This window comes from Colobus angolensis, unplaced genomic scaffold (genome assembly GCF_000951035.1).
Source record: "Colobus angolensis palliatus isolate OR3802 unplaced genomic scaffold, Cang.pa_1.0 Scaffold17, whole genome shotgun sequence".
Taxonomy (NCBI): Eukaryota; Metazoa; Chordata; class Mammalia; order Primates; family Cercopithecidae; genus Colobus; species Colobus angolensis.
The window spans coordinates 12593488-12617739 of NW_012114821.1; the positions used below are offsets into that span (position 1 = coordinate 12593488).

A 24252-nucleotide genomic window follows, 5' to 3' on the forward strand; every position below is an offset into this window, starting at 1 on the left:
TATTTTCTTGCGGGAGTAAAGCTGTAATAAATTCAACAAACATGCCCCTTAATCTCTGGTTTGTTAATGTCAGATTAAGCATATTTGGACATGGTGCTGCACCAAGGTAAAAGAGCCCACTCTGTCATTGGCTTGCTGAGATTAAAAGCCCAGCTCCCTACTCGTTAGCTATAACTCAGAAGAAGTTTACCAAACCCTCTCAAACTTAACTTTTTTTTTTTTTGGAGACGAGTCTCACTCTGTTGCCCAGGCTGGAGTGCAGTGGTGCGATCTCTGCTCACTGCAAGCTCCGCCTCCCAGGTTCACACCATTCTCCTGCCTCAGCCTCCCGAGTAGCTGGGACTACAGGTGCCCACCACCACGCCTGGCTAGTTTTTTTGTATTTTTAGTAGAGACGGGGTTTCACTGTGTTAGCCAGGATGGTCTCGATTTCCTGACCTCGTGACTGCCCGCCTCTGCCTCCCAAAGTGCTGGGATTACAGGCGTGAGCCACAAACTTAACGTTTTTATCTCTACATGGAGATGATCATAATTCCTACCTTGTCATTATTAAAATAACTCATGTAAAGTACTTAGCATACTGTGTCACATCTACTGAATACTCAGTAAATGTGAAGTTATTGTTACATAAAATTGAAGTTAAATTGGAAAAATATTTTCTCTTTATTTGCTTCCACAAAATCATAAATATTCACTTCACTGACCATCACTCTTCTGGTTCTGAAGATCAATAAGCTTTGTACATTTTGTTCCCAGTGCAGCTACTAGATAAGTGTTCAAGGGTTTTTTGGTTTTGTTTTTTGGTTTTTTTTTTCTAGTTCCCTTTCCAGGTGTTGGAATGACAGGTTATCAACACCTAAGAAGGCTCGATAGCCACCTCCTCCAGGGAGCTCACCATACTTAGTGCTCCCCTAGCTCCCAGGACTTCTCTTTCTCATGCCCATTATTTGCACTGTTACTGCATGTTTGCCTCTGTGAGATCCTTAAAGATGAGCACTAGGTCATAGTCATCTGTGAATTCCAAAATGCCCACATAGGCACAGAGATAATGCTTCATTACTGGTGGACCAAGTAATAAGTGTGCTACCTCCATTTTACATATAAGGATATTCAGATTCACACAGATAAAGTTAACCTTTGTACCCTTTGCCAAGAGTTTTGTAAGAACAAATATAAGCTCTTTGCTGTGTCTGGAATGTCTCTCCCACCTGCTATACCTGGGTGGCCCCCTACTCTTCCTCAAGTCTCAAATTAAATGAGACCACCTCTATGCACCTTCTCTACCTGCTTCTGCCTGGTGGAGGTAGCACTTTACTTGCTCTTGATTCCCTAGCACTCTATATATCTCTATAGAAACTGTTTATTTTCCTCTTTCTCACTAGGCTATGAAGTCCTGGGTGGACAAGGTCTCTATCTTCCATTAAGCCCTTCACATGTAGGTTTTGCATGTATGTTCTCTTTCAGGTGCTAAAGATATAAGCAGGTACATCATCTGTATCAGTCTAAGATTTTTGAGTTCCAGTGGATGGAAACCCAACTCAAAGTAGATTACTCAGTAGAATTTATTGGCTCATCTTGATGAAAATCCCAGGCTTACAGTGCAGGATCCTGTCATTCTCTGTTTTTTGTTTTCTCTTCTCTTCTGTGTCTGTGTTACTCTTTAAAAGGTTGTACCAGGCCAGCCTGGGTGACATAGTGAGACTTCATCTCTCCAAAAAATACAAAAATTAGCCAGTCATGGTGGCTCATACCTGTAGTCCCAGCTACTCAGGAGGCTGAGGTGATAGGATCGTATGAGCCCAGGAGTTGGAGACCAGCCTGGGCAACATGGTGAGACCCCATTTCTACAAAAAATTATCTGGGCATAGTGGTGCGTGCCTGAAGTCCCAGCTACCTGGGAGGCTGAGGTGAGAGAAACACCTGAGCCTAAGAGGTCAAGGCTGCAGTGAGCCAAGAACATGCACTGTACTGCAGCCTGAGCAATAGAATGAGACACTGTCAAAAAAAAAAAAAAAAAAGAAAGAAAGAAAAAGAAAAACAAAAACAAAACAGACCTGCTGTCCATGGTGGATCCTGGTGGCTCTGTGCCTATACCTTTCCAGTTTCCAGTTCAGCAGAAAGAGATTACGTCCGTCTGGACTAATGACAAGAGGCCAATAATTGAATTTCATTGGTTCTGGAAGGGCCTGTTTCACATGAACAAAACTTTGTTGATAAGTATGTGAAACTCCAAAAAGCTTGAAAAGAATCAAATGCTAGGAGGAAAGTGAGCAAAAATCAGTCACTTCACTAAATCATGTACCAACAGAGGGGGAAAGGTGATTCCTCAAGGAAAATATGGGCACTGTCCCCAGGGAACAGGAAATCGATGCTGACTGTTTTCTCAGTGAGCTTGCAGTCTAGTGGGGGAATATTGAGAAATATTACAGAATTTTTAATTCAATGTGAAAGAGAGTTAGTGAAGATATGAACAAGGTATAATGGGAGCACAGAGGGAGCAGCTAAGGGCTAAGGAGGAGCTAGTAGAATCAAGGTAGGATTCCTGAAGGAGGTTACACCTGAGCTGAGCTGAAAAAGGTATTCAGTAAATGGCCACTTAAGGAAGGAATTCATGAATAATTCGTCCCAAATCACACAATTCATATCTTTGTAGATCTCAAATTTAAACCCATTCATCCTTCAGTATCCAAGTCTAGTGAACTTTGCAGTTTTTCAAGCTGGATTTGTTTCTGAGGAAATGTTTTCCAAATTCCACATGAAATCAGGGTAGGCTAAGAATAGAAGCACACTTTAGAAGGATGGTTGAGTATTCAGTTGAACCCACAATAACTGAATTCACAATATACATGAACGACTGTACATTTGCAGTGACATAATTTACTACTGTGATATTTTGAATTGCCAATCTTCAGCATTCCACCCGCATTATGGGCTAAGTAGGTTTTGTTAGCTGACTCAATCCTCATTCATGGCATAAATAGCAAAAATAAATGCATTTGTAACATAAAGTCATTCCAAGTTTTAAACAACTGTTGCAAAATTGAGCTTTTGATGCATTTGGCAAAAATTAAGTTGAGGTCTGTTTATATTCTCCTTTAGGTCTTTTATGTGGTAATCTTTAAACCAGCTTTAATTTCTTTAAGGTGATTACAATAATACTGAGGTTCACTCTTATGCTTATAATTGTTGGATGATTTGTAGTTTCTACTGTGGCTTGGCAGTACTGAAATATTGTACTGATTGCAAAGAGTTTTGCAAAGACAAATATTTCATAATATGTTTTCTCATTTTTGGTCTTTAGAGACTTCCGGTATGTGAAGTCGCAATTGTCTTTCCCTGCCTGCTTCAGACAAAATGTTATGTTCTGTCTAGATGTGGTTTTTAAATCTTGGCTGTGACACCTCATAGCTGTGTGACCTTGGGCGAGTTCATCATTTCTCTTAGTCTTATTCTTCTCTTTGCAGAACAAAGATAATGGCATGCACCTCACAGGGTTGTTGTGCTGTTTAAGTGAACTAACGTATAAAAGCTCTTTGTGAATTATAAGGCACTTTACAGATTTTAGACATTATTATCACAGTCACAGAGTTAGATTTCTTACATTATCATAAACTCTACAAAGCCTTTCCCCAACGTTAGATCAAAAGGCAGCCCTAACCTGTGTAAACAGCATAGTCTTTTATTTTATAGTGATTGAAGAAAGTAATTAGTTGCAGAAATTTTCTAATGACAGCCCTGTATAACAGTAGGTAATTTTATCTTGTTATTTATGACACATTGCTTGAATTGACATACGTTCCAAAACCTTTTTTTTTTTTCATGGGTAGAAGGGAAGTTTGAGATGATTTTTTGTTCCAAGATGATTGAATCAGCAATGATTTCTAATTTATTTATTTTTGTTCTTCCTATTAGAAACCAGTTTGTTGCAAGAGGTCTTCTTTCAGGCCATCCTGCTTGCTGTGTGCTTAATCATTTCTGCATGTGCAAGGTAATTCAGATTTTATTTTCATGCAGTGGTATTTCATAATTAGTGAAGCTATAACTGATTGATGATTTCCTTGCCTTATTCCACAAAACATTTTAGGTAGCTTTGTGGTTAAGATTTGTTCATTTGTCTGTCCATGATAAGTTTCCCTTTATCTCTCATTGCCCACCTCCATCCTCTCATAAAGCATGCAAAACCTAGAAAGTAGGCAAGGCACAGTGGCTCATGCCTGTAATCCCAGGACTTTGGGAGGCCAAGGTGGGAGGATCACCTGAGGTCAGCAGTTCGAGACCAGCCTGACTAACATGGTGAAAATTAAAAATATGAAACTAGCTGGGCCTGGTGGGGGGGCACCTGTAATCCCAGCCACTCGGGAGGCTGAGGCAGGAGAATTACTTGAACCCGGGAGGCGGAGGTTGCAGTGAGCCGAGATCCTGCCATTGCACTCCAGCCTTGGCAACAAGAGCAAAGCTCTGCCAAAATAAATAAATAAATGAATACATAAATACATAAATAAATAAAAACCTAGAAAGCATACAAAACCTAGTGTACCTTGCTTAAAATTGTATTTTACCATGTATTGCTTTTTGTTAAAAAAAATAAAAGTGGCTCCTGTTACAGGTATACTCTAAGTATACCTGGAGTTCAAAGGCACTTGAAGTTCCCACTATGGGACTTAGGGTCCCTGCAAAAAGACTCCACCCTTCCCATTGCATTTGCATATTCCCACATAAATTGTCTCTTTATGTCTTCTTAAGGTATGTTTGTTCTCTACTCTCTGGCCTGTACGTTCTTCCTTTGCCTTCTTTTTCTTTCCCTATCCAAGTCTCCAGGGCAGTGATCGAGTTCCTTGGCCCACTCCTGTCTCAGGGCCTTTGTACTTGCTGTTCACTCTGCCTCTTACAACCCTCCAGATAGCCTCGTTACATGTGAACTTAACTCTTTACAAAATCTGTTCAAATGTCACATCATCAGAGAGATCTTTCCTGAAAATCCTATATAAATAGCGTGCCACTGTTTGTCACATGCACCTTGCTTTACTTTTCTTTCAAGCACTTATTACCCTCTGACTGTGACATGATTATCTGTTGAAGTTTCAATGGGATCTGCCTCTCCCTAGAAGAATATGAGCTGCCTGAGAGCAGACACATTGTGTGTCTCCCTCATTTCAGCATCCTCAGTGCCAGGGGTTCTTCAATATTTGTTGAATCAATGAAACAAAGGTGAATACAACAGTCCAGGGGTCTTTATGGTTCTTGAACTCTGGCCAGCAAGGCCTGCCTGCTCTCGAGTCCCACATTTTGAGGGTCAAATACAGCAGCATCACTTGGAGGAGCTGCTTTTCAAAATATGAAGTCCTGGATCCCATCCCTTGAGATTCTAATTTAGATTTACTGAGAATTGGTATTTTAAAATAAGCTTCCCAGATAATTATGAGGTTTGCAAAACATTTTTAGATCACAATGGGACCAAAAGAACAAAAGTGGAGGATGGGAGGTGCTCCTGTGGTTAAAAATAAATTTGCAAAATTCTGCATTCTGTACCCCAAGTTGGAGGACCATGATGTGCATTAGTATAATAATCAGTGAAATAATGTGGTGAGGGAACACGTCTGGCTTTATTTCACTTAGTGTTTTCCAAACCTCCAAGTTGATCTCAGAGCCCTTTCTTTCCTTTCATAGGACTGTGAATCAAATGTTCCTTAGGTTAATGTTTGTGGATACTCCTCCGTTAAGAGGTGGAGCTTAACTCTTAATCTTTTGAGGGAGGGCTGCATTTAGACACGTCTTCCAGGAAGTAGAGTAAGGAAGTGGGTAAGAAAGGTATCTCTTCAGTGGAGAAACTGGACAAACACTGCTGCAAGTGAACAAGTCAGCATCAACAGGTATAAGTTACACTGATTGCATGTCCCCTTGATAGATGTGGTGAGAATGGCGCTTTACCTCTGTGGTCTTCCAAATCCCAGTCTACCAAAAGAAAAACAGCAAAATAAATAAATAAATTAAATAATTAAATAAAATTAAAAAAAATTAAGGGACATTCAACACATTAGCCGAGCAGGACTTTCCAAAACTCTTGTTGTACTAATGTACCAGTGTTGGTACATTACCATGCTTCTTCATTGTGACAAACATACCACAGTAATAATAATAGAGAAGGCTGACTGGGGACCACATGAGAACCCTCTGTCCTAGTTTTCTGATTACTCTGCATATCTAAAGTTATTCTAATAATGTTTATTTGAATTAAAAATTGACTAAAAATGTATAGATGTGGGCAAGAGCATGGATGTTTCTCTTTTTTTTTTTTTTTTTTTTGAGTCGGAGTCTCACTCTGTCACCCAAGCTGCAGTGCAGTGGCGCCATCTCAGCTCACTGCAAGCTCCACTTCCCGGGTTCATGCCATTCTCCTGCCTCAGCCTCCCGAGTAACTGGGACTACAGGCACCCGCCACCACGCCTGGCTAATTTTTTGTATTTTTAGTAGAGACGGGGTTTCACTGTGTTAGCCAGGATTGTCTCCATCTCCTGACCTTGTGATCTGCCTGCCTCGGCCTCCCAAAGTGCTGGGATTACAGGCGTGAGCCACCGCGCCTGGCCGGATATTTCTCATAGATATGTAAGTGACACATGACAGACAGGAAAGGCGATATGTTTGCACATACAGGTTGAGTATGCCTCAGACAAAATGCTTGGGACCAGAAGAGTTTTGGATTTTGGACTTTTTTTTTTACATTTGGGAATATTTGCATGATGAGATAGCTTGAGGATGAGACTCAAATCTAAACAAAATTCACTTATGTTTCATATACACACAGCCTAAAGGTAACTTTACACAATATTTTAAGTAATTTTGTGCACCTGTGGCACGAAATCAGGTGTGGAAGTTTCCACTTGTGGCATCGTGTAGGCACTCAAAAAGTTTCAAACTTGGGGCTTTTCAGATTTTGAATTTTTTAATTAGAGATGCTCAACCTGTGTATATAAAATTCAAGAAAAGGCAAGACAAATCAATTATTATAGATGTAAGAATAGTGATTAATTCCAAGGGTATATACTGAAAGGGACAACCAAGGAATCTTATAGGGTGCAGGAAATATTCTGTGTCTTGATCTGGGTAAAAATTACAGGTGTTTATATTAAAAAATCAAAATCAAGTTGTATACTTTATAGGCTTTGCTGTATGTATGTTAGAGCTCATTTTAGAATAACAGTTTTAAAAGGCATATAAAGGGATTTCCAAAAGGATGTTCACCAGATTTTATTAATAACTTTTACTGTATGGTGGGATTTTTCTGATGATATTTTCTTTTCTTTTTTGTATTTAGTTGTAATCTCTTTCAAATGATTCACATTTTGAAAATAAAAACCACAAAAATGTTATTCTTTTTTAAAATAAATCTACTCAGTGACATCATCACCCATCATATTGACAAAAATTCAAATGCTTGGTCACATATTTTGGCAAAGTTGTGAAGTAGCAGACGTGCTCCATCATTGCTGTGAATTTTTTAACAATTTATTCTTAAAATCCCCAGGTAGGGGGGCTGGGTGCCGTGGCTCACACCTGTAATCCCAGCACTTTGGGAGACTGACACGGGTAGATCACGAGGTCAGGAGATCGAGACCATCCTGGCCAATATGGTGAAACTCCGTCTCTACTAAAAATACAAAATATTAGCCGGGTGTCATGGCGGGCGCCTGTAATCCCAGCTACTCGGGAGGCTGAGGCAGGAGAATGGTGTGAACCCAGCAGGTGGAGCTTGCAGTGAGCCAAGATCACGCCACTGCACTCCAGCCTGAGCAACAGAGCAAGACTCCATCTTGAAAAAAAAAAAAAAATCCCCAATCCCCAGGTAGGGAGATTCAATAATGTCGACCAAGTTTAAAGTTATATATCTCCTTTGACCTGGCCATACCGTTTCAAATAATTTATTGTGTGAAATGACATATGTAAAATACTATTCATTGCATTTTTAAGCAGTTTAAAATTATTTTTAAGTGCACTTTTAGTGGTTTTAGTATATTTACAAAATTGTAACACCATCACCACTATAATTCTATAACAATTTCATCACTGAAGAAAGAAACCCTGTACCCATTAGCAGTTACTCTCCATTCCTTCGTCTCCCACTTCCTGGAAACCACTAATGTACTTTCTGTCTCTATGAATTTGTCTATTCTGAACATTTCCTATAGAGTTACACAATATGTGGACTTCTGTGTCTGGTTTGACTCACTTAGTATTATGTTTTCAGAGTTCATCCATGTCGTAGCATGTATCATATTTCATTCTTTTTTATGGAAGAATAATATTCCATTGCATAGATATACCACATATTGTTTATCCATTCCATCAGTTGATGGGCATTTGAGTTTTTCCCACTGTTTGGCCATTATGAGTAATCTTGCTATGAACACTGGTGTACAAGTTTTGTATGGACATACATTTTCATTTTTCTTGGTTAAATATCTGGGAATTGAATTTCTGGGCACATAGTAAGTCTATGTTTAGTATTTTTAGAAACCGCTGAAACGTTTTCCAATAGGACTTCACCATCTCGCACTCCCACCCCCACCATCAATGTATGAGGAATCTAAATTTTCCTCATCCTGAACAGTTGCTATTGTCTGTCTTTTTGACTAGAGCCATCCTGGTGGGTGTGGTGTGATACCTCACTGTGGTTTTGATTTGCATTCGCCTGATGGATAATGATGTTGACCATCTTTCCATGCACTTATTTGATGTTTGTTTGTGTATCTGTTTTACAGAAATGTCTGTTCAAGTACTCTGACACTTTTTAACCAGGCTGTTTGCTTTTTATTGTTAAGTTAAAATAATTCTTTGTATTTTCTGCATATTAACCCCTTCTCAGATATGTGATTTGCAAATATTTTTACTGTTCTGTGGATTGGCTTTTCACTCTATCGAATGTATTCTTTGATGTGCAGAAGTTTTAAATTTTGATGTAGCCCAATTTCTCAATTTTTTTTTTCTTTTTTGTGGTCTCTGCTTTTGGTGTCATAGTCAATAAATCATTGCCAGATCCACTGTCATGAAGTTTCCCACCTATCTTTTGTTGTGTTTGGTAGTTTTAGCTCTTACATTTAGGTTTTTAATTCATTTTGACTTAATCTTTGTATATGGCATAAAGTAATGCTTCAACTTCATTCTTTTGCATGCAGTGTAGTAAGTTTTGAAGTGGAAAAGCATGAGTCTTCCAACTTTGTTTTCCTTCCTCAAGATTGTTTTAGCTATTTTGGGTCCCTTACACGTCATTTTGGTAATAACAGAAAATAGAAACAACCCAAATGTCCATAAATAGAGGACTGAATAAATAAATTAAATTTGTCCACACCACAGAACAATGTGCAGTTGTGAAGTGCAGTAGAGATAGATGTAGTAATAAAGTTAGAGAATGGGGTGGGAAAGACAGAGAGACAGAGAGAGACAGAATAATTTGTATCTTTCAAGATATAAATTATTCATAACTGGAAAGAACAAGCATTGAATACAGTTGTCCCTTAATACATAAGAGGGTTTGATTCTAGAGCTTCCCTCAGATACCAAAATCCTTGAATACTGAAGCCCCTTATATAAGATGATGTAGTGTTTGCAAATACCCTATGTATATCCTCCCATATAATTTAAATCATCTCTAGATTACTTATGTAGATGGGTTATATTACTTATGAACTTTATTTCAGGATAAGAAGAGGCATTACTGTTATTAAATGAAATGTTTGTTTTTAAAAGGGAGTGTTAGGTCTGACTGGTCTGAATATCTTTTTTATAGACAAAATATGCTGTGGAATATACAGGTGTGGGTGATCTAGATCTCCATCTCTTCACTGCCGTGACTCTTATTCAGATATATATTGAGCCTTTACAAGCAAGGTGTGAAGTGGTGAGGGGTGTGTGAGCAAACAAGTGTGGGGTCTGGTCACTGCTAGGTTGTAATAACATCCGGGCCTAGCCACAGCTTTGCTCTGAAATCAGAGCAGGCAACGCGAGCAGGGAGAGGCCAGGGGAAGGAGCAGGCACTTCCAAGCCTACAGGGGCAGGGGGCTTCCAAAGCCCCCAAGAGTGCAGGGATACCTGGGTTCAGAGCAGTGGCTGGGCGGCTGCCGCTGCACCTAGGAGGATGGGGCTCCCTCCTGTTCCGGGCTCCCTCCTGTTCCAGGCTCCCTCAGGCTCTGTGAAGCATACAACCCTGGCCACGCCTCCCCTACTGCAGCTGGACTCTTTGCAGCAGCCACAGATAGGCTGCTGCTGCTGTCACCACTTATGGGACTTCAGTTTTTCCCACCATTTCTGTCTTCCCTTAATTTCTTATTTTGTCAGAACAAATTATTTCTCCCATGGAATATTTTGCTTGTATATGATTAATATAGAAAACTGTTCACCTCCTCTAAGAAAATATACTAACCCACAGCAATAACAAATATGCTAATCTACAATTAGCTCATTCCTTTTTGTTGCTGAATCATATTTTGTTGTATGGATGTACCACAGTTTGTTTATACATTTGCCTATTGAAAGGTGTCTTGGTTGCTTCTGGTTTTTGACAATTTTGAATAAAGCTTCTATAAAGAATCACATGCAGATTTGTATACAGACACAGAGTTCAACTCAGTTGAATTAATACCAAGTGCAGCTGTTGGGTTTTATGGTAAGTCTACGTTTAACTTTGTAAGCAAGGGCCAAACCATCTTCCAAGTGTTTGCACCCTTTTCATTCTTAATAGCAATGAATGAGAGTTTCTGTTGCTCTGCATCCTCCCTAGCATTTTGTGTTGCCAGTTTGTTTGGGTTTTAGGCATTCTACTAGGCATGCAGTGGTATCTTACCGTTTTAATTTGCATTACTCTAATGATGAATCTGTTTTTATACTTATTTACCATTTGTATATATACTTTGATGAAGTGTCTGGTCAGATATTTTGCTCATTTTTTCAAGTGGGTCGCTTATTTTCTTATTTAATTTTAAGAGTTCTTTATATATTATGGGTAGAAGTCCTTGATCAGATACATAATTTGCAAATATTTTCTCATAGACTGTACCTTGTCTTTTCATTCTCTTAGCAGTGTCTTTCACAGTGCAAAAGTTTTACATTTTGATAAAGTCCAATTATTCATTTCTTTTCTTTCATGGATTGTGCATTTGGTATTGTATTTTAAAACTCATTGCCAAATACAAGGTCATATTGATATTCCCCTATGTTTTCTTCTAGAAGTTTTACACTTTTACATTCTACATTTTTGGTCGATGACTCATTTCGAGTTAAATTTTGTGTAAAGTGTGTTATATATGTGGAGGTTCATTTTTTGCATGTAAATATCCAATTGTTTCAACACCATTGGTTGAAAAGATGGTATGTTCCCTTTGAATTGCTTCTGCATCTCATATAAAATTAGTTTACTCTGGCTGCATGAATCTACTTCTGGGCTGTCTACTCTCTTTCATTGATCTGTATGTCTGTCCATTTTTCCAATACCACTATCTTTATTACTGTAGTTTTTATAGTAAACCTTGAAATTGTAAGTCTAGGAAAATCACATAGTCAACCTATGCACTTTAGTATGCTAAATCAGAGCAATCTTGTTGTTTCAGATGGTTTATGGGAGAAATATTAGCCAGTGTCTTCACATGTTCACTGATGATAACTATAGCTTGTAAGTAACTGTTTCCCAGATTACTGTGATGATGCCTGTATTTCATTCCAATTTTGGTCACTTTAAAATGATTTTAAAATATTTTCTCTCTTTTCGCTCAAGATGTGAAATCCTTGTTTCTCAGCCTTGCCAGCTATTTCAAAACCACTGCCTGTGCTCGGTAAGTGTTGCCTGTGTTGTCATTATTGTCTGGACAAAGGTGACCATAATTTGATATCCGAGAATGGTTTCTGCTGCATTGTAGATGGCAGTGACTGTGTATAGAAAACGTCGTGATTATTTGTCCTAAAGACTACTTTCTGTTACTGCTAAAATTTAATAGTATTATCATCCTGCCTCCTAAATTTTTACATCAAAATAATTTTTAAGCACAGGACTTAGAAAATAATTTGAAAGGCAATGTCCTTTAAAATAATTTTAAAAGTGATCTTGCAGATTCATAGCACTACACTTTATAAATACCTCATATTAAGAAACCTTTGTGTTAGACTTTCCCAAAGAGCTGGCAAACTGCCCATGAAATGATCTCAGTTACAAACTGTGATTTCTGTGCCTTCTCTTATTCATTTAATGATCCCCTTGTGTGTTAGCTGCCATGGTTCAGCATATTTCAAAGGGTTACTGGGATCTGGGTGGGATGCCCATAGAATTTCAAACAGTCTGGAAAGCACTATCCTATTGCAAGATGAACTGTGTTAATTACCTTCACTTCAATATGGCTGCCAGAGGCAAACTCACATGGTTTGGAGACTGAGGTCTGTAATTCACCATGGCGCTCTTACAAAATCTGTGTTAATTCTGAAATCACAATGGAGTTTAGTGAAAATTTATTTTGGTTAGGATTCTAGGCAATATTGATTTACTGACATTTTGAGTGATGCTTCCCACAATTTCTAGATATTTCAGGTGTCTAGGGGTGCACATATAGCTAAGTTTTATTCAACCTGATATTTAGAAAATTGAATCTTTGGGTAACTCAAGAAATCCTTGTAATTTAGCCCTTGAAATTAATGACAAGCTGGGTGTGGTGGCTCACACCTATAATCTCAACACTGTGGGAAGCTGAGGCAGGAGACTTCCTTGAGTCCGGGAGTTTTAGGCCAGCTTGAGCAACATAGTGAGGCCTACAAAAAATAAACAAAATTAACTGGGTGTGGTGATATGCACCTGTAATCCCAACTACTGGGAAGACTAAAGTGGAGGGATTGCTTGAGCCTAGGAGGTTGAGGCTGCAGTGAGCCGTGATTGTGCCCATGCCACTGAACTTCAGCTTGGGCTACAGAGAGAGAATTTGTCTTAAAAACAAAAAGAAAAAGAAAAAGGAATTAATGACTTTTGTTTAAAACAATTATTGATGTCTAAAGTGGCACCACCTAAGTTACCAAACCTTTATTGAGAATTTATGATATGTTCTATATGGTATGGGGTACCCAGTTCAGCTCAACTGCTGTTAATGAAGTGTCTACCATGGGTTAGACACAGTCACTAGGTGCAAGGGTGTCAATGCCCCAGCATGTGTCTGACCTTGAGATTTCATCGTCTCCTTAGAGTAAAGGACATGTAAGGGGCAAGGTGAAGTTGCCTTTTAATATAGTAAGTGCAAATATCAGGTTAGTACAGGAGCCAGGGGGAGCACAAGGAGGTCGGTTTACCAGACTCAGAGGAGAGGGGAGTATGTTCAGGGAGGGCCTCCTGGAAGAGCCAACATCCATCCTGCAGTTATATCACCTGCTGTTTTCTCAGAACTTCCCATTATTCTGGGCTCATTGTTTGTTTTCTCCTAAAAGAAATTACATTAGGACAATATTTCTATCCTGAACAAATGCTCTTATCTTCTGACTCATTTATGGAATGAGATTCCTTCTTTGATTACTTGTGTACATACTTTGACTTGTTCTTCTCTTGTTCCCAACTCCATTTCTTTCTGTTTCCTGTCCACCAGCCTCATATACACACACATTTGCATTTAAGACCTGTGAAAACAAGGACTATTGACTTCATTTTTGTATCTACCACCAAAGCCTTGAAAATACTATGTACTCCATACATATTCATTAACTATGTTTTACTACATCATTTCTTGAAGTACTTCCTTAAAAGCCCAGAGCTCTGTGCATATATTAAAGACTTTGCAACCCTCTCCTTCTTATGCAAACATACTGAGAAACTAATAAAACAAAGACATGGTTATTAATATTGAGAGTCAAGAATGACTCATAGGCTTCCTCTAACAATCAATGATGAGAATCTAAGGAAGTGGAAGGCAAGCATTGAATTCAGTTCAGCAAATATTAATGCAGCACCCTCCCCCCAACACACACACCGATCTTGCACTGTGCAAGTTAGATTAGATTAGGTGCCTGTTTAGCACCTCACACTTCTCAGATTATATCCCTTTTCATAACATAATGAAATTCTTAGGCAACTGTTTTCCTCATTAAATTTAAAGTCTGTGAGGATAGGGACTATCTATCTTGTCCACCATTGGCCTGAGTGTCCCTTGCAAATGAAGGTCAGCACGGGTATCTCGTGTTAGTAATGATGTGTTAGCATCAGCGGTACACGTTTTCACACTTATGATTTCATAGTAACAAAATGGGCAACATTTGTTCTCTCTTAGATGAAGGAATGTATGTTTGCATATGTAATGAATGAATGAATGAACTTTAAGGAATAAAAATATGGGGAAAATCCACCTGTGACCCTACAGACTGTTCTACTGGGCAGGAGAGAGCCTGTTTCTGGAAAATGTATTCTTTTGAGCCATTTTCTTTACTAAGTTTTTAATCTTCCTGAGGCTCATGATTGCCTTTCACTTAAAGTGCATTTAATCCAGAAAAATGCCATCAGGGCAGATGGGAAGCGGAAACCTTAGGAAATGTTAGTAGCTAAGTACCACGCTGGGCTGAGGGGTCGAAACCTCTATAGCCTTTCAGACAAAAAGGAGAGCACTAAGAACAGCTGGGATAAAAGCAAAAACAAAAAGTACCCTTCCTTGAGGCTGCACTCTTCCTAGTTGTGATTACTTAGGCCAGTTGTGGGTATGGGTGTGGTTGTGCGCATATATATGCACACAGGGGTAAGCAGTGATTACATACTGCATTTCCTGGGCATGGGGATGAATTATGCATTTCTTTTCTTCTTTCTCCAATCTAGGTTTGTCAAAATTTGACAACCATTTAGGAATGCCTTCGATGAATGTACTCCATCTGAGTATCCGGAAATTGTCCAGCTTGCAGTCTACTTGGAATCAAGTGTTTTATTGAAAGGGAGTAAGCGAGTCATTGAGAAAAATCCATTTTAGTTGGACTATGTGATTTTTAAATGATCTCAGTTTTTCCATCAAAATTATAATATGCTCATGAAAATAATATTAATTTGCCTTCGCTTTGCAAACATCAGCGGTTGAAAGGGAAAGGACAGGGAATGTGATGGAAAAGAGACCGCCTGGAATAAATGTTCCCCTATGATTCTCTAAGGCAGTGGTTCTCGAGCTTGAATTTTCATTAGGAAATTCTGTGAGGAGCTTGTAACCAGATTCATGTGTCTGCCACACGCACCTATCTCCTGCTGAATTGCTTTAATAGAACAATGAGAGCAAGTTTGTCTAATTAATACCAACCTGGCAACTTGTATAACAATAAATGCAATTTGTACATAAAATATAATGCTGCAAAAGTTTGTCATTCACCTCAATGGAGTGACTTGCTATTAGATGGTAACAGTAGGTGATGGTTGATACGAAAATGGATAGGAAAGAAGCATTTTCTGAAAGTTATATTCTTTTGAACCACTTTCTAAACCAAGTTTTTAATCTTGGGGTTCATAATTACCTTTCACTTAAATTGCACTTAAAGATATAACACAGAAAAACGCCTTAAGGACAAAATAAAGGCAAAACACCAGAGCGCTTTGAAATGCATGAAAATGGTGCAGCTGTACCCTTGAGCCTTGACTCAAGGGCTCTAGAAAATGTTCCCTTTCTACCCCCCACACTTGGTGCATGTTCACAAAGCAAACATGGCCTGCAATTCAAATTTGTTCTATGTGATATTCTCTGAGTAAAAACTCTTATGTGCAGAAAATTGTCTTTGCTCAAAATGGTAATGCCAAACTGTAACTTTATATATAATTTGCATTTAGTGCATTTTTTGCTTAAAAAATAAGCTAATACATAAGTGGAGTCACCAGCAAATTTATATTTGTGTGTGTGTGTGTATATATTTTTTTGTTTTTGAGAAATCGTGGAGGAACATCATTAATTGAGGACTGTATTATTTCCCTATTTCTGCCTTAACAAATTACCACAAACCAAGTGGCTTACAGCAACATAAAGTTATTGTTTTACAGTTCTGGAGCTCAGAAGTCTAAAATAAAGGGCAGCAGAGTTGTTTTCCCTCTGGAGGCTTTAGGGAAAGATCTATTTCCTCGTATTTTTTAGCTTCCAGTGGCTGTCTGTATTCCTTGGCTTGTGGCCCCCTCCTCCACCTCCAAAGCACACAGCTCTGATTTTTTACTTCCATGCAGTAAAATCTCCCTCCACCCCTCTTTTTAAAGGACACTTGAGACTACATTTAGGATCTACTCTGATAATCCAAGAAAAAATCCTTGACTTAATGACATCTGTAAGGCCCCTTTTGTCATATAAGGTAACATTCATGGGTTCCTATGATTAGAACTTGGCTATTTTGGGGGACCATTAGTAAGCTGACCACAGTTGTAATTGAAATAGCTTCGTGTAATAATTCAGTACATCTGGGATGTGTCCCATGCATTTGCCATTTTTACAAGTAGGTTAAGTGATCACAAAGTGATCCACAATCCATGTGCATGGAATGCTTTGAAGTGGGATTTAAAATGAATTTAATGGAGAACTAAATGCATATAGAGCCTTTCACTTAATACTCTATTAGGAGAGTTTCCATTGAGAATTTCTGTGTTTCCTTTGTCTATGTGTAACACACATTTTTCTACAGGGTCATTTGATTTAAATGATAATGTTTTTCAAAGTAAGATACTGAAATAGTACTAATTGTTTACATGCATATAATGCTTCATTGTTAACAAGGACCTTTTCTCCCAGGCTGTTTGAGCTTACTATGGCTACTGTAACAAGTTACCACAGATTTGGTGGCTTAAAACAATGCAAATGTATTATCTTACAGTTTCGGAGGTCAGTCCAAAATGAACCTTACAAGGCTAAAACCTAGAGACTGCTTGCATTCCCTGGCCCCTGACCCCCTCCTCCATCTTCAAACCACTTCACTCTAACCTCTGCTTCTGTGGTCACATCTCCTTTTCTGACTTTAGACATCTTGCCTCCCTCTTAAAAGAATTTTTGTAATTACATGGGGCCCACCCAGATAATCCAGAATAATCTTTCCATTTTAAAATCCTTTACTTCATCCTATTTACAAAGTCCCTTTGCCACACAAAGTAATGTAGTCACAGGTTCCAGAGTTCTGGAATGCAGACATCTTCCAGGACCCAATGGCTAAGGCCTTCCCCAGTGAAAGCTTCAGATGAGAGGCCAGTGCAGGACAACACCTTCTTTGCAACCTTGCAGAGGACACAGTTAAAGCTGTGGTTCTGACCTACAGAAACTGTGAGGTAATAAGTGTATGTTCTAAGCTGCTAAACTTGTGCTAATGTCATTACATGGTGATAGATAATGAACACAACATCCACAGATTCTCCCCCAAGTTTATGAAGTGTGTTGTTGTGAAAAATGACTTTAGGACATGTCCGCTAGCAGTGGGCTCTAGCCAGATGGTTGCTTTTGAGCCCCACTACTTGGAGTGGCGAGTATAACCTTAATCACCTGCACATCCATCTGTGACAGAGGTGCACAGGATCTGATGAGTGATGTGTGTGCCACCGGGAAGACTTGTACATCACTGGATGTCAGCTTTCTGCCAATGACCAGCCTCAATCCTCTTAAAGTCCTATTTTTTATTGTAGTCTAGCAGTGGGCAACATTGTTATAAAGAACCCTGTCTGCTGTACACAACAAATTCTTAGTGATCTGGAATTCACTCCTTGGGAATTTGTAACTTTGCTGAAGTTAATAGTCATCATCAGAATATGATTTTATGTATATATTTGATTTTACAGTTTCATTTATTCATTCAGTAAATATATATTTAGTACAAGCATGTGCCAAGAGACAGTCTGGTCCCTGGGAATATGATGATGAAGAATACAGATGAGGTTCATGTACTTATTAAATGTCATGTTTATGTAGGCACCATTCATTCTGTGAAATAGGCAGAATAGCTGTTTTTAAAAACTTGTGTTGTTCAAATACCAGCAAAACAGAAAATGGTGTAAAAATTATTATAAGGCAAATGCTGTGTTTTAGTCTGTTTTGTGTTGCTATAACAGAATATCACAGACTCTGTAATTTTTTTTTTTAAACAAACATATTTCTCACAGTTCTGGCAGCTGTGAAAACCAGTATCAAGGTGTTGGCATCTGGCAAGAGCCTTCTTGCTGCGTCATCTCATGGCTGAAGGTGAGAAGGTGAGAGAAGGCCAAAGGGAGGAAAGGGGCCAAACTCATCTGTCTATCAGGAACCTACTCTCAAGATAACTAATCCATTCTCACAATAATAACATTAATTCATTCATGACGGCTGAGCCCTCATGACCTAATCTCCTCTTAAAGGTCCCACGTCTCAACACTGTTGCGTTGGGGATTAAGTTTCCAACATATGAAATTTTCAGGTCACATTCAAACCATAGCATGCCCTTTTAAGAATCAAACATAAAAAGAGACAAAATCTTGCTGGCTATACCAGGAGCCCTCTGGCTACCCCTTCCAACATCCTCACCTTCTGAATAACCACTATGCTGAGTTTATGATAATCACCTCTGTATCTTGCTTTATAGTCTTTATTACCAATGTACATTTCTAAATACTATAGTATAGCTCTGCCTGTTTTTGTTTGTTTGTTTAATGCCTTTTGGGTCTCTTTTAATGCACAGATTCTTCCTCCCTGACCTTTGAAGTTTGTTTCTTTGAAAACTACATCATTTGTCTTGTAGACTTTACTACATTGGAATTTTGCTGATCTCATGTCTATAGTCAAATTTAATGTTTTCCTTAGTCTGTATTTCTTGCCAACTGAAAGTTGTTTATAGAGGCTAAATCGTTTTTTGTTTTGAATTTTCTGGGGAACAATTACTTCCTAGGTGGTGTCATATTCTTTGTCAAGAGGGGAATTCTGTCATTTTTGTGTTGTCAACAGCCATTTCTCATCAGTGGTCAGATATATAATTAATTACAGATGGAAAATGATGATATTCCAGTTTGATCACATCTTCTTTATTTATTTGTTGGGAGTATGTCTGTGCAAGGAAATATCTGCCATCTGATTGCCCAGTGGTTCAGATTTTATAGGAAAGGAGAGACGAATGCTTGAGTCTTTTCCTTTATTTGCTAATTTTCAAAACAAAAAGTGTATTTCTTAGTATCTTTTAAAGGTGGCCAGGATGCTATGTATAATCAACATTTATATATATAAAGGAGCTATGTTTAATACATAAAATTTCCTGGAAGGCATACCTTCCAACTTCCAAACTCTATGTACTTTGTACCTCATCAAGATGCTAAAAGGATTGAGAAAGTATATTAAAGTGTGAGCGATATATAGACAATAACTCAACTTTAAAAATTCAACCACCATTTATTTTTTGAGAGCCTACTACCTGCAAGAACTGAGTCAGGTACAGACGTTTTAAAATATGATTCCTGCCCTCAAAATCGTGAGGGGAAACAAGGCATTTCATGAAACAAGAAGGATAAGACTACAGGGCCAATACTGACGGAAGTCCTTTAGCAAAAGGACTATAGAAGATTTCTACTCACCCACTGTCATATCTCAGACTGCTATAACAAAATACTACAGACTCAGCATCTTACACAACAAACATATATATATATATATTTTTTTTTTTTTTCAGAATTCTAGAGGCTGCAAAGCTCAAGATCAAGGTGCCAGCTGATTCTGTGTCTGGTGAGGGCTAACTTCCTGGTTTGCAGATGGCAGTCTTCTTGTTTCAGCTTCACATGCTGGAAAGAAAGATCCAGGGTCTCCTCCTCTTTTTATAAGGGAGCAAACCCCATTCATAGAGGACACATTATCATGACCAGATCATTTTCCAAAGTCCCCACCTCCAAATACCATAACATTGGGGATTAGAGCTTCAGCATATGAATCTTATGGGTACAAAAACATTTGGTACATAATACCCAGTTACCAAAAATGTATGCCTAATAAATTTTAGAGATTCAGTCCTTCTGAATTGAACATCATTGTTTTGACTTATGCGTTTTTTAATGCCTTTTACTAGAAATATTACTTTGCTGCTCTAGAAAGTATAAATGATTTATAGTTGTTCTAGCTCATTCATCCATGAGTTCAATCAATCCAATCAATCATTACTATAATTGATCACCTGATAATTACCTGGCACTTGCTAGGAACCAAGGATTTTTTAAGTGAAGGGAATACAATTCTACTCTCAAGGAGCAGATGTCATAGCAGACTGAGAACCAGCTAAGCATGTAATTACAAGTGTCAAATACACTCTAGAGCCAAAAAATGCGTTTCTTTGAAAACATTTACAAGGTCAGATTCTCTGGTAATTTAGATGAATTCTTCCTTTGGGTTAATGGGAATAATGGTATTGTCTTCTCTTTTTGAGAGCAGAGAGAGATGAGACGTGAAAGGAGAGACAAAGTATCAGAAACAGGTAGTGAGGAGAAGAAAATAAATGATCACAGTGGCAATAAGTTAACAGTAATAGAAAATACGATCACTGGGGAACTTTTATTCTGTGCCTGATCCTGCCCCTGGCAAGTTCACATTGCATGTTCTGCTAAATCTCATAACAACCACTTTAGCTAGGCAGGTGTGATGGTTAATTTTATGTGTCAACTTGGATATATCGTGATGAACAGTCGTTTGGTCAAAAACTAGTCTAGATGTTCCTGTGAAGGTATTTTGTGGATGTGATTAATGTTTGTAATCAGTTGACATTAAATAAAGCAGATTATCCTCCATAATGTGGGTGGGCCTCATTCAACACATTGAAAGCCTTAAGAGCAAAGACGGATGTTTACCAAAGAAGAAGGAAGTCTGCCTCCAAATTGCAATATAAACATTCTGCCTGAGTTTCCAGCCCATAGAGTCAAGACAATAACATCATCTCTCACCTGAATTTCCAGACTGCCATCTTGCCCTATGAATTCTGGACTTGTCAGCTCACTACAATTGTGTAAGCCAATTCCTTAAAATTTCTCTCTCTCTTTCTATATATATAGTGTATATATACTGTATTAGTTAAGGTTTTCCAGAGAAACAGACCCAATAGGATGTGTAATATAGATATACATGTATTACATATAATATACAAAAAATGTATATTTCTAATTCATCACATATAACAAATAGGACATATAAGATATGTGATTATGTATAATATATGTGACATATGTAATAGATATGTTTATAATATATCATATATCCTATTGTTTCTGTATCTCTGGACAACCCTGTCTAATATAGCAGATAGGATAATTGCCATTTTATACATTTAATAACCTTAGACAGGTTGAATAACTTTCCCAAGGGTTTCCCAAGAGGGTAAGTAAGTGGGAGATCTAGATTTTGAAGCCAAGCCTGTCTGACCCACAGCCCTTACTTTCCCTACTACTGATTGCTGCTGAGAAGTTTACATGAGAGGGTCCTGGTGTCTCGGTGATCAAAGGCTGCGTGAGTCACTCTCGCCAGAAATGCTAACTCAAGAGAAAGTTTTCCATGAGGTGAAACATTAAATGAAAAGAGTCATCTTTCAGAGACAATAATGACCTTCACCTTTTTTCTTGTATCTCAGGGTTCTCAAATCTAGTTTCTTGGAGAATTGGCATGAATGAGACGCGATATAAAGAGAGGAATTATCAAACATTGTCTGGTCTGCTTTAGAGCCTCTGTTCATAGAGGCTGATGTAGCTACAGAGCTCATAAAAAGAGCTGCTGTTTTGTTGGAGCACGTACTATATGCCAGGTGATTTATCTTCTTGGTCTGTAACTGTTGCCACCATCCTGCTGAGGACTAGTCTTGGTTTGGTCACTTCCACAGTATGTAAACCCACATCATGTCTGATGGGGCCAGTCAGTCGTCCTTCATCTTGTAACCATGCTGTATAGTCTCCAAGCTTGCCTGCCATATTCTGTCTTAATTGTCTCAGACTGGGAAGTGTCATGTCCCTTTATTTATAGGATTGGTCATATGACCCACTTATGCAAGGTGGTGGAGAAAGCAGGGAAGTACATGGATCTTTGACGAACTTTAGCAGCTCCGCCACCCACTCTCATTTAAAAGCGAGGAAGGCAAACTTCAAGGAGGATGTATTGCTCACCCTGAGTCATACACCACAGGTCTCTAAGGCGCCTATGCCACTCACCTCCACCCCCTCCTCAACACCCTCACTGCAATGCTACTCCAAGCAGATATCTACTGTAGTTACTCCAAAACAACTCAGATGCAAAATGATCTGTTTGTGCTGCAGGAGAAGCCAACCACCACTCCCAAAAGGAATCCCACTACTGCAAACACAATGCAGCAGACACAGATACCTGCCAACTTGGCATACTTTGCATCAATGCCACATTTCCCTACCAGGCTTTGATGAAGGTCTGATCATGCATTTCAAAAAAAATCTACCCTACTGTGCAGGCTGTATCCCCTCCATCTGTCCCACGCTCGGTAAAATCTGCTACAGCTGCAAGCTACACCTGCTAGAGAGCCAGACAGGGTACCTTGGGAGTGGAGGGCAATTTAGCAGGTGGATGCTAAAAACTGGAAACTATTTTGCAAAAATTTTCTTATCCTTTTGTAGCCTTAAAGGAAACTTTTAAAAAAAGAAAATAAAATGCAAAGGGTAAAACAAAGGCTGGCGAATCAGAACTTGCACATTCAATGCAAAATGAAATTTTGCATTTTTTATTGTAGAGAGAGAAGGTAGCCCCTCTTCCAGTCCAGGCCAAATTGAAACAACATACCTTTGTGTGGGTGAAGCTCATCTTCAGGCTGCAAGTGATCTGCTGTGGGGGAGACAGCTGAAACTCACTGCCAGAAGTTCCATTTTATTCTCAAATTATTTTCTTTTTTTCAGTAAAAGAAAAGGTCAAGAAACACATTCTAGAGGCTTCCACCTTCCTAATCTTCTTTGTTTTTTCTCTTGCTGTGTGTCCCTCTAAGAGTAGCATTGCAGTATAGCATGATACTTCGGCTCTGGAGTCAGAGTAGACCTGGGACTAGACTGCGACCCAGCTACTTAACTGCTTTCACTTTGGACAGACGATTTCACCTTTCTAAGCTTTAATTTCCCAGTCTTTAAAATGAGATAAAAATGTTACCTAATTCATCTAACTTTTATGAGATTAAACAAGTTCATGCAGGCAAAATGCGTAACATTTCAAACAGTGCTAGATCATAAGCTTTTCTGAAGTGGGAGCTGCCATTATTATTATTATCATTATTATTGTATAATAATAGTAGTGGTGACAGTAGTAGTGGTAGTAGTATTTATGACTTCTGGGACAATGGAAATTTTTCTATTATTGGGTGAGATGATAGAAAGGAGAGACTAACTGTGGGCTGAGGCTTAGCTACAGCCATGTTAATCTAGCTGAATAAATACTTCTTCTGATATTTAACACAAGTTAGAATGGTATAAAGGCAAAAATACAGATTTTGAGGTCAGATAGACACATACGTAGACTTAGACCCAGACATAGACTCTGGCTGATCCACCATTTCTAGCTTTGTGATACTGGACCTATTAGTCAACTTCTTTGACCCTCACTTTGCTCATTGATAAAACAGGCCTGATTTCATGACTTGTGGCCTTCTCTGAAGTGCTTGCTGCAGTATGGAGTGATCGATCGTATGGCTTTATTGTCATAGAGAAGACCAAATAAGAGAAAGTAAGCTTATATAGTGGCATGAGAAAAGATTGGCTTTAAAAATAACTTCTTTAATTCAATTTTATTTTGAAAGTGACTCACCATGATTTTATTTAAATAGGAAGGAAAGAATTCAAATAAGCAAAACAGAAGAAATTACACATCATCCCTCAACTCAAGAATAGCCACAGCCAACATCTTGATGTTTATCCAAGAAAATTATCTTGGCTGCAAGGTTGGTGAGTTATGAGAACAGGCCACCTAGAGAGGGGGACTTTGGGCCTAGAAGCTGCCACCATCTGGGGTCAGTCATGTGGCCATTGCTCTGTTGGAAGCAGAGGGCTCTACCAGATGACAAGCTCAGCCCCCTGCTGTGATTTATTGTCAGGGAAGTGCCATCAGCTGTCACACTGTACCAGTGTTGTCCCACTTCCCATCCCCAACCTGGGGGCAAGATGGCTACACAATAAAAGTTACTTTTAAAGACACTTTATCCAAAGGGAAGCAGGACGAAAACTAAAATCTAGTGCATTCGGTGTGTCTTCCCACCTTCCTTTTCTCCCTCCCTCATTTTTTTTTCAACTCTCAGCCAGTGTGTTAGTTCTGGGGTCCATGCAGC

General features: G+C 38.7%; 1 protein-coding gene across 1 annotated transcript in view; it reads left to right on the forward strand.

The window, feature by feature from the left end:
* The window catches only part of TMEM71 (transmembrane protein 71), a 48510-nt gene extending 32656 nt beyond the window's left edge, over positions 1–15854 (forward strand). The window contains exons 7-10 of the mRNA XM_011938161.1: positions 3913–3988; positions 11598–11659; positions 11762–11819; positions 14816–15854. Of these exons, the coding sequence (XP_011793551.1) occupies positions 3913–3988; positions 11598–11659; positions 11762–11819; positions 14816–14831 (212 nt within the window). The 3' untranslated portion in view covers positions 14832–15854. The remainder of the gene's footprint in view (positions 1–3912; positions 3989–11597; positions 11660–11761; positions 11820–14815) is intronic.
* Positions 15855–24252: the final 8398 nt, after the last annotated feature.